The sequence below is a fragment of the Alternaria infectoria genome (genome assembly GCF_024043175.1).
Source record: "Alternaria infectoria strain BMP 0036 chromosome Unknown scaffold_11, whole genome shotgun sequence".
NCBI classification, from domain to species: Eukaryota; Fungi; Ascomycota; class Dothideomycetes; order Pleosporales; family Pleosporaceae; genus Alternaria; species Alternaria infectoria.
Genome location: NW_026250700.1, coordinates 453,187 through 468,653, shown reverse-complemented (window position 1 = coordinate 468,653; position 15,467 = coordinate 453,187). Strand labels below are relative to the sequence as shown.

General features: G+C 54.9%; 4 protein-coding genes across 4 annotated transcripts; 1 reads left to right on the top strand and 3 right to left on the bottom strand.

Moving 5' to 3' along the window:
• Positions 1-1,283: 1,283 nt before the first annotated feature.
• Positions 1,284-2,204, bottom strand: J4E92_007033 (uncharacterized protein; the record flags this gene model as incomplete). Its single annotated transcript, XM_051498397.1, has 2 exons — positions 1,284-1,403; positions 1,806-2,204. The coding sequence occupies 2 exons, from the start codon at positions 2,202-2,204 to the stop codon at positions 1,284-1,286; spliced, it is 519 nt and encodes a 172-aa protein (XP_051351331.1).
• Positions 2,205-2,833: 629 nt separating this feature from the next.
• DBP4 (ATP-dependent RNA helicase dbp4) lies at positions 2,834-5,327 on the bottom strand (the record flags this gene model as incomplete). Its single annotated transcript, XM_051498396.1, has 2 exons — positions 2,834-5,146; positions 5,205-5,327. 2 exons carry the CDS (start codon positions 5,325-5,327, stop codon positions 2,834-2,836), a joined length of 2,436 nt encoding a protein of 811 aa, XP_051351330.1.
• Positions 5,328-5,628: 301 nt separating this feature from the next.
• On the top strand, positions 5,629-6,328 carry J4E92_007031 (uncharacterized protein; the record flags this gene model as incomplete). Its single annotated transcript, XM_051498395.1, has 2 exons — positions 5,629-5,701; positions 5,760-6,328. The coding sequence occupies 2 exons, from the start codon at positions 5,629-5,631 to the stop codon at positions 6,326-6,328; spliced, it is 642 nt and encodes a 213-aa protein (XP_051351329.1).
• Positions 6,329-8,349: 2,021 nt separating this feature from the next.
• Positions 8,350-9,893, bottom strand: J4E92_007030 (uncharacterized protein; the record flags this gene model as incomplete). The annotated part of the gene is made up of 2 exons (XM_051498394.1): positions 8,350-9,672; positions 9,729-9,893. 2 exons carry the CDS (start codon positions 9,891-9,893, stop codon positions 8,350-8,352), a joined length of 1,488 nt encoding a protein of 495 aa, XP_051351328.1.
• Between the last annotated feature and the right edge of the window lie 5,574 nt (positions 9,894-15,467).

The following is a 15,467-nucleotide window of genomic DNA, read 5'->3' as shown; positions in this document are numbered from 1 at the left end:
CCGAACGTGTTGATACGGTAGGGAAATGCGCCGAAGCGATGGAGTGAGAGGAGGGTGGATGCTGTGTGAGATAGTGGGGAAAACGTTGGAATGCAGGAGTGATCATTCCGTGCAGTCGCTGCATGCGTTAGTGAGTGATGGAGAATTCTTTGTGCATTGCATAACACTGCAGCCGCGGGAGGAGAAAAGCAGTTGTCTACAAGCAAAAGGAATGTAGATGAAGCATAGAGGGAGGATGAGGTACCCGCCACCCGCAGATGGTCGGCTGCAGACACTTGTGCTAGGTACTTAACACTGCTTCTTCCAGCTCCGCAACCACATCCGCTTGCTTTTCTTTCGCATCGAAGCCTTCGTGCAAGTAGGATGGACTATTTTGTTTTCCGTCGGTGCAATTTCTCCGCTTTTCGCTCCTTCATGCGTTCCAAGGTTGTGATTGTGATAGTGACATTGAGGTAAGTGGCACGGTACCGCGGAGATTGACCGAGTGAGTCGTGCACATTCTTGCTCATTGCTGTAAATCATGTGAAAAAAAAACGGGTGAGGACACGTTGTGCCGTTAGCCGTTTAGATACGTATACGTAGTACCTGAATCGCTATCGTCATGTCCTCAGCGTGGCTTACAAGACAGTTGAAACACCAACCCCCAACTAAAATCTCCGTAACGCTCGCGACCATGACGTCGCTTAGAAGGCAGGAAACCGCCGGCGAGACTACAGCCCGAGAGCTCTAGCCAGGAACTTACCCGCGATCGGACATAAGTTTGCACTTCCGTACCGTGGTTCGTGACATTCTTCGGTCCCAAGAAGTCACATACGTTGAAATTACGATGGGCAGTCGTAGCCGAGCTGCATGTAAGTGTACTCTGGTACGCTATTTCGGAGCGAAGCAAGCCAGGTTCAGGAACGGGAAATTAGTTGTGGAGTAGTTGTCTCGATGATCTACGCTCGCGGGTGTGGAGAGCTGGAACGCCAAAGCGACTATTACCGGAGGTGCATACGCAGGTGTGGTTGGCAATGGGATCTCGGGAATGTACATTTTTGAAATGTTTTGGATGAGGCAGGTTAGACGAGATCTGTCATGTACGTCATAGTATGCGGTTCTACACTCTTTCTGCGGGATGTTTGCTGTTGCAGCGCTACCAACATCTGGTATCTCCACTGCACCCGCATGTCTCATTGCACCTCTTGTCATGGAACGACAACGCGGGAGTACAGGTGTCTCACCTACTCAAACAAACTCCATGTGACCGCTGTATGCTTTTCACATTGATCCGAGCCTTCCACCTACTGCTTTCCGTCTTCCATCCTCACGTCAGAAACTCCAAACCCGACAATAGAGACGATTTCTTCCGCCATTTCTTCCACATACGACCATAGAATCTTGAGACCACGGCTTCCCGTCCGCTCAGCCCTAGTTAAGCAAGATATCGGCGGATTAGTACTCGGGTGGGTGACCACCGGGGAATACCCGCTGTTGTATGTTTTTGACCTTTTTTTTGCCCATGTGAATGCTGAAAAGTGGAGGAGAAGTTTTTTTTTGTATGGACGGAACTTGTGGTTTGCCAACTAATACAACTTGTCGAACATGGTAAGACGTCTGGCAGGTTCAGAGCACATTATCCAGGCCATGTAAGCCCTACTTCTAAAAGCTGCATCTCAGTACATATCCAAAGAGCCAATCCAATGTCATACACCCTGCAACGACCGATCTTAAACCCCCACACTCGCACACCAAAACTCCGCCACACAAACCGTCGTCTCCCCACTATCCCCCACAACCCCACCTCCAAACCGAAACGTACTCACTCCATCCCTAAAGCACACAAACTCCTCCTTGCCCCCATCCGTACCACTCAAAGCCGCCGTCCCCGCAAGCTCACTCTTCGCAAAAGTATCAGCACTCTGACTGATCTTCGACTCAAACACCCCGGATTCGAGATCGACACGCCGTGTGAAGCCGGCCCATTGGATCGCGCGTGAAGAAGAGACGGTGCCGATGTCGGTGGGGGAGGTGCTGGAGGCGGGGCCGGTGTAGAGGATCGCGGAGGAGAGGGTGCTGTCTGAGAGGAGGGAGCGGGTTGTGCAGGTGCTGAGGTAGATGTTGTGGGGTGTGCCGATGGGGGCGGCGCGGGGGAGGATTGGAGTACTGGTCGTGATGGTGAGGAGGGAGGATAAAGCGATGAGGAGCGGGGTGGGGAGATGCATCGTGAGGGACGTTCGTTGGGATAGCAGAAGAGACGGAGTGGAAGTAGACTAACACCACACGGGGCTGTTATAAGATTTTGCTTTGTATCCAATGCCTTACCATCGGTCGAAGAGACAAGAAAACCCAGGAACGCAGGCCCTGTATATAGTATATAACCCATGCTACTCTTACACCCACCGCCTACACGGAATACGAACTGTACTCCTGGATATTCCCTCGCACCACCACGTTCCCAAGATAGAAACGCACCAATGCGTTTTCATCTACACGTCATGTAAAGCCTCGTATTGTAACCGGGAGACGGGTGAAGGAGGCTCAACGAATATGCATTTAGCCTACCGATTCAGCACTATACAGTGCATGCGAGGTTGTATACCGGCAATACCAACTGCATGGTAAGCCACCCCTGCTGCGTTAACGACCGGCTGCGAGTCTCGGTAAGCAAGCGTCGGTCCGGGGCGAAGGGATGGGTTCACCGATTGGATATTTTGTAGTCGTGATAATTGAGTTTTGAAGGTTGCAGAGTCGTAACAGTTGTCAACGTCGTAGGAATTGTGGAACGAAGCTTTGGTAAGAACTTGATAATCGTATGGCATTACAAAAACATCTACACGCCGATGCATGACAGCTAGTTCAGCAAGCCTGCAGCAAGCGCCTCCATATCCTCCAGCGTCTCCGGCTCCTCCACTCTATGCGCCGCCTTAGCCTTCTTCTTCCTCCTCTTCTCAGTCTTCTCCTCATCCTCGGAATCAGACTGGAACCACTTCTTCTGCTTCTTGGGCTGCTCTTCTTGTTCTTCGTCTTCGTCGTCACTGTATTCTGCGTCCGCCCTGAAGTTTGCGAGAAGATCCTCACCGGGATCAGGAAGCTCGACTCCCGCATCGTCACTATCGTCACCAGCTTCACCAGCTTGCTTAGCCCGCTCTCTTTCTTTGCGCTTGAGCAACTTCTCCTTCCTCTTCGCTTTCGCGGTCGCTTTGTCTTCGACATCAGCAGCTTGAACGACTTCTCGTGTTGCTTCGATGAACTTCTGGCGTTGCTCTTCTGGTAGACCCTTGGCGCGCCATTGCTCTTCGTCTTCGAGTTCGTAGATTTCGTGCGGGTTGCCGTCGTCGTCGTAGACAAGTTTCTTTCCCTTGTCCATGAGCTTGGTGAGCTTCTTCTTGGATTGGAGTAGTTTTTCGCGGCGGTTGCTGTCGACAACGATGGGTTGGGATGCACCAGCAATGTGAACAAGGCGACCACCGGGCGGAACTTCGGGAGCCTTCTCAGCGTCAATATCGCCAGTATCGTCGTCCGCTGGAATTCGTCGTTTGACGGCCATGAAGTCGTCGTCGGCCGCGTTGGTAGTCGCTCCAGCACCACTGAATTCGTCCGCTGGGCCCTCGTCGTCCCCATCCCTGACCAACTTCCGATAATGTTCTCCCAGAACGTCCTGGTTCTTGCGCTCGAACATGCGGTCGTACTTGGTTCGCACGGGCTTGTCTGCCTTGGCCGTCTCTTCAGCATCCGAAGAGTCGGAAACCTCGATCATCTGTCTTGATGCCTGCTTCTTCTGTCTGCTGTTGTCATCCTTCAAGAACTTGATCTTTGGTGCTCCTGGCAGACCCAAGCTAGAGGCGTATGCTTCCAGATTGTACTCTTTGAGCTTGAAGACTTCCTTGTCTTTCTGTAGATATATCGACTTGACGTGCGTCATGAAGGCCTTTTGACCAAGATACTTCAGAGCTGGATCCTGGAAGCACATGTTCTGTAGCTGGTCCTTGATTGACTGACGCTTCTTCTGCCGCACGTTGATCATCTCGACGGGTACCCTCTTAGCCTCCAGACGCTTCAGCATACCCTCTTCTTCGCTTGGTGCCAAAAATAGCACTCCTCGTCCCTCCCGGTTGTATCGTGCTGTTCGACCGACGCGGTGGATGTAGGTGTCGACATCGTCGGGGCAGTCGACCTGTATTACGAAGTCGACTGCTGGGAAATCCAATCCTCGGGCCGCGACGTCTGTAGCAAACAGGCAGGAATGTTTCGCCGCGGAGAACTTTGCTGTTGTGTCAAGTCGAGCTCCCTGCTTTTGACGTCCGTGGATATGAAGCAGCGGTATACCGGGCTGCATATGACGGAAAGACTCGTAGACGAATCGGACAGTCTTTGCAGATGAGAAAAAGCAAAGGATCTTCGACTTCTTACTCGCTTGTATAAAACTCCAGAGGGTGTCCAGCTTCTCTTCGATGGGGCAGACGATGTAGTTTTGCGTGAGGCCCTTTGGAGTTGCGCTCTTGTCTTCGGCGTGTACAGATACGTATTCCGGGTCTTGGAGGCTCAAGCGCGCAAGGTCGGACACCTTCTTTGATTGGGTAGCCGAGAAGAGCAGCGTCTGTCTTTCCTTGGGAAGATATTCGACGATTGCGTCCACGTCGCGCTGGAAGCCCATGTCAAGGATTCGATCCGCTTCGTCGAGCACCAACATCTTCAGGTCGTCCACACTGAAGGCTGCTGTTTGCGACAAGTGCTGCAACATGCGACCGGGTGTTGCGACGACTATGTTCATCTTGGTCAGAGCCTCCCTCTCGTCCTGTAAGCTCTTTCCTCCAATGAGCAGACCCGCCGCAAACATATGTCCATGTCGTCCGATCTTGCGCAGGACGTCGAATATCTGGATCGCGAGTTCTCGAGTTGGGGATAGGATCAAGGCGCCCAAGCCGGCGTCGGGGCCAATGTGTTGCAGGCGGTACAGATTCTCTAGGACGGGAATGATGAAGGAGAGTGTCTTTCCGCTACCAGTCTTGGCAGCACCGAGGATGTCGTGTCCCTGTAGAGCTAAGGGTATGGCTTTGGCTTGGACGTCGGTCATAACGGCGAAATGCGATGACTTGAGGCCTTGCTTGGTCGGGTCGGAAAGCGGGAGGTCGGTGAAGTCTTTGTAGTTGCCATGTTTGGGGTCCTATATATGCAGTCAGCTTATTGCGCTCCATGTCTTTTGTATATCGGCGCGTTCGTACCAGCTGCTGGACGGCCTGCTCCAGCTTCTCCACGTCCACATCGTCGCGCTTCCTCTTCTGGAGATTCTCCCTCTTCTTGGGCTTGAAAGGCCGCGTGCGACCAGTGATGCCAGATGCGACCATGGCGGCGCGATATCGAGTCTTCGGCTTGCTTCGGTGTTGATGTCGACTGGCGCATCGCGAGAGAACTTTTTGGTGGAGAACTTTCGGCCTCGGTGGGTCCGTGCGCATCGCCGCGGGGATTCACGCATTCACGCGCCATCGCATCGCGAGCTGCTATTTTCACTTTCACTTTCACTCTCCATTACCACCCGACAGAGCTTAGTGTGACGTGCATAATTCGGTTTGTTCATTTCCCCACCTCCAATCGACTTCACACCACGTTAAACACACTCGGCTCCAAACAACGCGTTCACAACCCACCATGGCGGACGATGATATCGATGCCCAGCTCGCAGGTCTCGGCAAGGAACTTGACAAGGACGCTGAGATAGACCGTAAGCTGAAACCTATGCTCACTTCTTACTATGGAGCGACTTAAACTAACATTTTCAGGCATCCGCAGCGTCTTCAGTCTCGACGCCTACGCCGTCCTCGGCCTGCAACCCGGTATCCCCGAATCCGACATCAAGAAAGTCTACCGCGCCAAGTCCCTCCTCATCCATCCCGACAAGACCAAGAACGAGCTCGCCCCCGATGCCTTCGACCGCCTCAAGAAAGCCCAGACCGTCCTCCTCGACGAGAAGCTGCGCGCCGAGCTAGACGAGAACATTGCCGATGCGCGCATGCTGCTCATGCGGGAGAAGAAGCTCACAGCCGACGACGAGGAGACGCGTGGCGAGGAGTTTGCGAAGGAGTGGAGACAGAAGGTCATCTGGGTCATTCGAGACAACGAGATGAGGAAGCAGAGGCAACAGAAGGCTGCCATGAGAGAAGAGGGACGTGCACAGAGGAAGGAAGACGAGGAGATCAAGGAGCGCAAGCGGAAGAGGGAGCAAGATGAAGCTTGGGAGAAGACCAGGGACACGCGCATCAACAGCTGGAGGGAGTTTGCACAGGGAAAGAAACCAGAGGCCGCGGATGGTACAAAGAAGAAGAAGAAGAAGGTCAAGGCTCTGGGATGAGCACCTCCAGTGTCTCCTCTGTATCCCGCATACAAGATTCGCTGTCCCAGAGGCGGTAGCCATCACAGATGCCCGGGATCTAGCGCTCTGTCGCCTGCGCCCGGTTATCTCAAAGGTCAGCAGCCGGCACCCTTGAACCATACTTTCATAACCAAGATACCCATTTGTTCTTACCACTGCATACACAATAAACACCTTGCACTATTCACCTCAACCTCTGCACGTCAAATTGAATGAGTCTCGCCCCCAACATCCTCATCTCGGCTGTCACCCTATCTCGCGTTCCGCCTCGCCTGGTAGGTTGGAATGCGCGAACAGCGTGTTCGTCGCCAGCATTAAGGTTTCGCCAAACCGCAGTAGCTGTTTCACATATCGAGGCGTATAGCACTACAAGCGCCACGGGCCGTAGATCTACATGCTCTGGACAACCTCATTTCACATTGCACTCTGGTCGGGTACTCTGGACAGGGACAATAGGATGGAGAGAGGACTCAAAGGTCCTCTTTCTGCGTTTAATATCTACGTTCTTAACATACAGACAAGAATCGAATAATACCCAGCAAATTCTGCGCTATCTATCTCCAAGTGTCCATCCAATCCTCTGCAACATTCGAGAAACCAAATGCGGGTATATCCTCCACCTAGCCTAGCAGCCAATACTTTCCCAACCGAAAAACCCCCACTGCCCCCATAACTATAACTATCTTTAGAGCTTGTAGCCAAACTGCTTTCGCTCGTAAATGCGTGGTATGTACAGGTTCACTTATATACTTCCGGACTTGTATCCGGGCCTCTCTTGTCGAAAGAGAGCGTGGTACCTCGGCGGTGGATGGTGATGAGGTGGACCAAGAATAGAAATGTAGTTTGAACCATACGTGACTGTTGCTGTCCTTGTAATCTCCCGTGGTGTTTGTCGTCGGTTCAGACATCCGACAGGTGGGTGGTATAGATATAGTGGTGGTCTGGCGGCTGAGACGTTGTTCTGTCTTCCGCTCCTTCTGGTCTTTCACGCGAATCCATGTCTTGCCCAAGGACCCAAATTGGCCACTCGCTACTCCGCCGCCCATCAGGGAACGACAAGTACTCCCGCTCACACCCACGACTTCCAATTCGTGCGTAAACGCGTTTACTGTACAAGTGAGGCGGGGAAGCGACTCAGAACCCAGTCCCGGGTTGACGATGAAACACCAACGCGAGGGCACGGATCAACAGTGGTACAAGACGTGAACGCACCGTACGACGAGTACTTGGATAAGAACCGCAAAAACCCGCCCACAAAAGCAACGCATACGAAGAGAGAAGACGACAACATGCACAACAACGCTGTCAAGACTAAACCAGTCTTCCAATCCACCCATCGCCGTAGCGATGACGAATATGCGACGTATGACCAGAACAGAAGTAGAAGCCAAGGCCAAACGGTAACGTACGCACGTCAAGCAATGCTAATCGCGACAAAGACAAGAGCAGTGATATCGATAGAAAGAGCAGGACCATGAGCGCGCTGTCATATGCAAGAGATGACGCATGGGCAAAATCCCAAAATATGGCTTGTTACGACAAAACACCGCAGAAGGAAAACACAACGAGTGGGTAGCCAACGCCCCAAAATGCAAGGACAGCAAACAACGACTACCGCAAGCAAATGCAATTCAAGAAGCGACAAGTAAGATATCGTGAGGAAAGAATTGTCGTATGAGATGAGATCCATGTCGTCGTCCCGTCCGTGTGCAACATGCGCCATTCCCGCCTCCGCTTCGCAAAGCGCCGAGTTTCAGTTTCAAGTCAGACAAGGGAACCCGACTGTCGGTACCCTCCGCACTTCTACCGCCAGCCACGAGCCACGGCCAGCCTGTTGGAAACACACATGATCCCTTCTTTTCGCGCGAACCGCAATGACCCCGCTGCACGTCCCCAATTCCAATCTTCCTCACACCGGCCGACGCGTCTCAGGAACGGGAACGCATTGCAACGTCAATCAATCGACCTCCTCCTGGCTTTGACGACTTGACTTGTCTGGTCTAGTCGAGCACCTCATGTATATTCAACCGCCGCCGCTTGCCCATGTCAGGCGACTCGGGCCTCCGCTGCTCGGCGCTACTCGACGGTGAGTCGTGCGTTCGCACACGCTCGCGTTCCGCAGCGCTTGTTTCGACGTGGAGCGGGGAACCAAGCGGCGCGGGTCCTGTTCGAATGGGTGGCAGATGGAGGCCTTCGAGACGGGGAGGCCGGTTGAGCTCGCGGAGAGGTTCGGATGTTGCTGCTGGGGGACGCGCTGGTTGTGCGTAGGGCGAAGGGTATGCGCTGCTGGTGGGTTGCGGCGGGACTTGGTAGGTCGGGAAGTAGCCCGATTCTGGGCCTGCGGTGGGAGAGTAGCCGTACGAAGGGCTGCTCTTGTAAGAGCTTGGACTGAATGTGGGGAGGGACGTGCGGATGGAGGAGATGTTGATGAAGGGCGAGTTTGGTCCAGAGCTTGTTGTCGAAGTTCGACGCTCTTGATGCGGCGTGAATTGCGAGACTGCTGTCGGTGCGGACATGGCCTGAGAGGTATGTCGCGATGTTGAGGGCGCTAACTGCTGCGTTAACAGAGTCGGTCCCGCGTGTCTTGGTGGTGAGCACACGACGAGCGTCACAAAGTACAGAGACGTCCTGGCAAGCCGGATTTGGACCGACAGCGACTGGTACTGTCCACTAGCCGGCAGACGAAAGCTGAGGTACATGGGCCGATTCGTGTACCCCTGGGTGACATGGTCAATGTCTTGATCCTGGACCGACTCCATCACCGCGCGCATGGGATCTTGTCCGACCGGGGTGATGGGCGCCATGTACGTCGGCTCACGTTCGTCGCGCTCATCGCGCAAGTCGTTTCGCAGCTTCTGCATGCTCTCGTTCTGCCGCGCTTCCAGAAGCTCGCCAAGATGCTTGCCCCTGATGTCTCCGAGGAACGATACGAGGTCCGCGAAAGCCTGGTTTGCTTTTTGTATCACCAGGTCCAAATTTAGGTAAACGACAGGCAGCTTTTGGTACGCCAAATTCGGTCCCACACCGTAGGGAGGTGCCTGCACTCCGCTGTAGTCACCCACGCTATTGGGCGCGTCCCGGGGCGCAGACGCAGCGGAATGGAGCTCCTTCTGGTGCGCAGTACTCTCCAGACTTCGTTGAGGTTCGAAGGGTCGATATTGCTGAGATACTGGGTAAGGCGCTTGATGAGCGTGAGGTTCGGAGGTAGGTGGCGCTCCTACGAGCTGGCTAGGTGGTCTTCCGTCGTCTGATCTAGTGAACTCTCTGTCGTCTCTCAATCGTGGCCTTCCTCTCTTTTTGTGCTGCACATCTTTGCATGTGTCCTGTTTGATGCGTTAGATCACTCGCCAGAGTTTGACTTCGCGCCGCAAAGACTAACCTGCTTTCCAGAAGCGACGCAACGGCCACATGGGCGTTGGACGTCGCAGCTGAGATGTGCCTTCTTGCAGTTAACACAAGCTGACGCAACGTGCGCTTTTGTGCGTCTGGCTGGCTTCGTCGGTCTTGACGGTGGTGGTGCAATCATCGCGCCTTGCTGCACCATCGGGCCTCCGTGCTGGACTCCAGCATAAGGGGGCAGGCCGGCGTTTTGATAGCCATATCCGTAGCTATGCGGAATGGCATGAGGGTAAGATTGGTGCTCGTGAGCACGTCCGGGTTGGAAATGGAGCGCTTGACCCCTGTGCTGGGGTTCTCCAGGGTAAAGTGGCCGCTGTAGGGGAAGAGCATGCGCTCCCGACGTAGACCGCGGATCGTACAGCGATGGTAGAGTCGGCGGTTGAGTCAGGCTGTCCTGTCTCTGAGATGATCCCGACGGAGGGTAAGAGAGGCGCGCAGATTCAAGCTGTGCTGTTCGACGAGACGGGGAATGAGATTCTGACATGGGCGGAGACGGGTAGCCCTGGTGCTCAGACCTGTTAGGACTGAACTTCGACCGGAACTTGGCAAGGCCGTCTTCAGGTTCTGAAGGCCGCCCGAATGGCGTGGTAAGGAGTGAGGTCGGACCAGGTAGCACCAGGCTCTGCATAGTTTGACCACCGCGCGCTCAAACGCCGCGGAAGCAGCAAGAGCACAAAGATTAGAAGTAACGCTGGAGCGAGCAAGTGGGCTGTCTCGCACGATGCCCTTGGATATGCGAGGTAAGAGTGCACGGTAGGGAGATGTTGGTGTGGCAGTATGATGAGGCCTGCATGGCGTCCCAGGTAAGCTAGTGCACAAGCGAGGAGAAGATCAAGACAATGACCAGAGGCAGGGCATTCCCTTATGGTTGGACAGTCGCCGAATCGATAAATGCTCATGTCCAAACAAGATTCAATACAGCGTGGCGGCATTGTGGGCCATGAAGAGTTTGAAGGAAGACACGGGCTGAGAGGCAAAAGAGAGTACATGGAAATACCTTTTGATAGTGGGCGAATGGGGTCGACAACAGCGATGTGTCTGGTTCACTCGGCGTCAGAATGGAGACGGTGTCGGAGCAGTGTCGGCCTTGTGTCGACGGCAGCGGCAGGCAATGGGGCGGCGAGAAAGAGAAGCGGCGAGGTGGTGGTGTTGTATGGGGTGGGACCAATGAGGGAGTGGGATGGCGACTCGTCGTGGACCAGAACAGAAGTCGACTCGGCGGACATTCCCCAGTAATAACCACAATCGGTTATGGAGATTCTACTCACAGATCTTTGCTACATCCCTGTCAAGTCGTGCAGGCGGGCCATCCAGGAGAAGGGGGCCACGATGAGTTCCGGGCAACGGGAGCAGGGAAGGGTGCGTCTCGGGGACTGCTACATGCTTCCCTCGTTCGGCTGATGGTTCTTCGACATTTCTGCTAGGCCGGTTTCCCAGTCGGTCGATGCACCCGCGGAATCACATATGCACGGCCGCCAGCTGTCTGCGTGCATGGGCGGTGCGGGTTGGGGAGCCTTGTCAGAGGCCGCTCAACCCCCTGTCTTCCGCACCGTCCTCGAACCGGGGTGTGCTAACGAGATATGGTCGCGCTTCTGCGCGCTATGCACCATTGTTTTGCAGCCGCCCAGGCAAACTTTCAATTGAAGCATAGCATAAGTCGGCGCCCTTAATCCTCGGCGTGCGCTTATGTGCGACCCAGTAATTGCCTTTTTGGCTGCGTCCGGCAGCCACGGCGCCCACGAGAGGAGAATTGACGGCCAGCTAGGGGCCCTACAGGAAGGCAGTTATATTCACCCACGCGAGCCCTGCCACTGGCCGCCGTGAGGTGAGCAGGCCGACAGGTGTGGCTCCCACTGACAGGCCCGCGGTTGTGGTGCACTATCAAGACGCTTGTCACTGTCAGTCGCGCTTCCGGACCCTTCAGACCAACCACTTGCATTGATCGCCTCGCAGGCCTTTTCGCACCGACCGACGGTCGCAGCGGAACATCTCGCCTCGTAGCGGCTGCGCTGCATGGACTGCCGGGGAAAGCTTGCTCAGGGTCTTGCTGTCGCGAGCTGCAAAAGCACCACTGCGCGCTGATGACGCACTCCGCTGGCGCAAACTCTATCGCGACTAACAAAAAATTGGACACACATCCGATGCCACGATCGACACTCGGATATGGCTGACAGGGCCGCGCCTGTGTGTGGAGTTTCCCGTCGATGCATTGGAAGCAGTCGCTCTTTTCCCGAAAAGCAACTCGTCATAATCCCCTTGAACAATCGACGCTGTGGGGTGTCCTGCTTCGTCATGCGACACGCTACGTCTAGTGGCATGGCGCTGGCGCTGTAAGCTTGTATGGCGCGGGTGATGGATCTGGCAGATGCAATGTGCTCTGGTTCAGAACGTGCAAGCGACGGTAAGCTGCATCCGTGGCACCTGGTCCCCGTAGTAGCTGCTGGATAGTCTTCTGTACAGTCTCTGGAGCATGTCGAGGTCGGGATGTGGCGCACACGCTTGGTACCTTCTTCTGCATGCCCAGCGCCGTGTGCAGGACAGGTCAAACAGCGGACTCGGTGCATTTGAGACGATCCCCTCGACCTGCAGAACATGGCCGGGCGGTCCAGTGTTCCAGCCGCCCGAGGTGGTGTGCCTCGCCGTGGCGTCGAGTGCTGGGAGCAAAGCGTACACATAGTGCCCATGGTCAGACTAAGCCAGTGGTATATCATGCATCCGTTATAGGCGTGGGCCGTGTCGCATTGGGATAGCACACGCAAAATACTCCGGTGGGTATATCGATCGCACGCTGGCGCTGTTGACGATCTGCCCGTAAACTGCCCGAGCGACGACGGCATGACCACCGATATTGCTCGTCTTATTGGAGTGTGCGCAGCATTGACGATGCGGGGCCGAAGCTCACAAAGTAATCGCAGCCAGCCAAGCATGTCATGACAAGTCGACGATGCTGGCAAGATGAGGCCTTCCATGCTGCTGCCGCCAGGTGTATGGGCAACGGCACCAGTGTTAGTGTGCCGACTGCCCCATGACGGCTACCCAACCGCTCTTTCGCATGTAGAAGGTGGAACGGCGACTGCGGCAGGGCAAACTTGTGATGCTGCACCACGGACGAAGGCCATATTCACCGGTGATGCTTGACCCCAACGCGGAATAGCGGTAAGCTGAGCCGACTGCCGTGAAGATCGATGCCGCGTCTAGGGCAGAGGTGGGTGTGTATACCTCTGCACTAGCTGGGAATAGCGCATCCTGGCACCAGCATTGTATACTCGTCCTCCCTAACCCTCATCATCTCAATTTGTAATTGTCTAATCACTTCAATACTTGCGATCTGCAGCCACAAGGCATTGCACATGTCCCGTCACCTGGGAAGTGCAGGGACGCAACGTGCTCGCCAGTGAACCTTGTCCGCACATGTTCACTCTGCTCTCTGCGGCCTGAACCGAGATCACGACGCAGGGGGCATGACTCGAGGCCGGGTCCTGCATGAGCGTTTCTTCTTCCTCCGTCGGGGCAGGTCATCCGGATCGTACAATGACTAGCCACTACGGCCGAGCAAAAGAGAAATTTCCATCCTGTACAAATGTGTCGGATCCGCCCAGCTTTTCGAGTGGGTCGTGATTGGCCCCCGGCGCGGAAAATATAAATCCAACCGACAAGGCAACGCGAGAAGCCCAGGACTAGACCTTGCATTTAGCCTCGTCGAGGATTGCTGAGGTCCAAAAATAATCACAGATAGCGGATATTTCGACGTTAACAGCAGGTCTTATATCGCCTGCAGATTGCTCTCATCTCTCTTTACGGTTCCCCGAGGCTACGGCATGCGCATAACGGCCTGTCCAGGGTCTCGGGATTACTGTCCTTTCCCGGCGGGCCCTGCCGTTTCGTTGATTCAGGCGCAGCTCTCTGTTGAGCTCCGTTTGATGCCAACCCTGATGCGATCATCTGCAAACTGATGGAGCCGTGTCATGGTGCTACAATGCCAGCATCTCGAGTTTGCATCGCAGTGTCTAGAGCTGATAAGCCACGAGTCAGCCGCTTGGCCAGGACCCGAATATCACGACAGGCCTGCGGGCGGGATCTACGAACCGGTGCTCAGGACACGTTGTGCCAAAAGTAGTCGGCTACCAGGGACCCTCGCTGGCCTCTCCGTTTCCCCTGTGGTCCTTGCATGCTTGCCCGTCGCTGGTCCCATTGTCGATTTGCGACTGGGTGCGGGCCGGGCAGCTCCCTGGCTGGTCTCAGTGCCCAACAGGTGTCCAACTAAGACGTGTTATTGCCGATATGCTCCTCGGAGCCTCTCTGACACATGCATTCTTCGATGCGGCTCACGCCTGGCTTCAAGGCACCCTGCAGCATCTCGTGACACAAGGCAAGCGAGCCCTGCAGGATTATTCGCTCACCCCTCGACGACCTTGGGTAGTCTCATCAGGCCCGCAACGGAGCGAGAAATTTCCGTCCGGTAAAGTGCTCTATCAATACCCAAGAGCCGTTTACCGAGATACGAAATGTGACTACGCCTACATCTACCCGACTGGCGATAGCCTAGACTGCGCCTCTCCGACGACAGCCACGCCGCAGCCGTTGGTGCGCAAATGGCTCGTTCAGGCGGATGATTTTCATCGAAACCCACAAAGAGTTTCGCAGCGAGATTGGCCCTTCCGATTTGGGCTCTTGCGAATATCAAAAAGCCGTTGACGTGAAACAAAGTTTCTTATGCTGTGCCCTGCGCACCGCGGCACGGAGACCGAGCCCACGGGTGCAGTAGCAGAGAGGGCTGCCCTCAACACGCCACGCATCCCACCATCGCATGGCAAAACGCGCTCCTGTGCGACCATGCAGAAAAAAAAAAACACACAGTGGCGGCTTCTCGAAGGTCGTCGGGTAAGCCGCAGATGGCTGCGTGCAGAAGGATTATTGAAGTCTGGCAGCGTTGGCACTAAACAGGGGCTGGTGTGCACCCTTACAGTGCACTCGTCCCGGCTCGCAGAAATCTCCTCGAGGAATGACGTGCCTGCCCACAATGCCCATGGGTACCCGAAGAGGCCCCTATCCCTGCTTCGGACCTTAATCACAATGGCGTGAGATTGGGAGGCGCTTCACCCAATACGCGGACTTATACGCGGTCGCCTGTCAGTGTCAACACTACCCGACGTCAATAGACGCCGGCAACTCTATCCTAGTCGACAACGTGTGCATAGTTTGGACTACGGCGTGACTTGCAGCTTGTCAGTCCCAATCCGACCACACTGGTGGCAGCTACCGCGCCAGCAAATAAACCTTGGAGCAAACCGATACATGCTCGATACAAAAAGGGACTGCGTCGCACCGAAAGAAATCGTGTCTAAACTTTTCAATCTCGTCGACCACGACGATGCGCACAAAAAGCCACTATCGAGTCAATACGCGCGCTGTCCGAGGATGGCAGGATGTTCGCCCATTGCCATGTCGCAGGGCCCCGATAAACTTTCGCCAATCCGCACCTATGTGGCACAGCCAAAGCAATGCCAACATGGAGCGTTACACAGAACCGACGGGGACGCGGGCTCTGGAGAAGCAAACATGGCCTGACCATGCGGGTCATAACGGCCTTTCTTCGCACAAATATCGAGATCTGGCCAATTGCTAAAAATCTAACGCTTTTTCTTTTAGTCGCCACATCGCACAGCTGTCAAATCGGATTGTTTTCACCTCGGTCCGCGCACAATAATCGAGGGCCCAC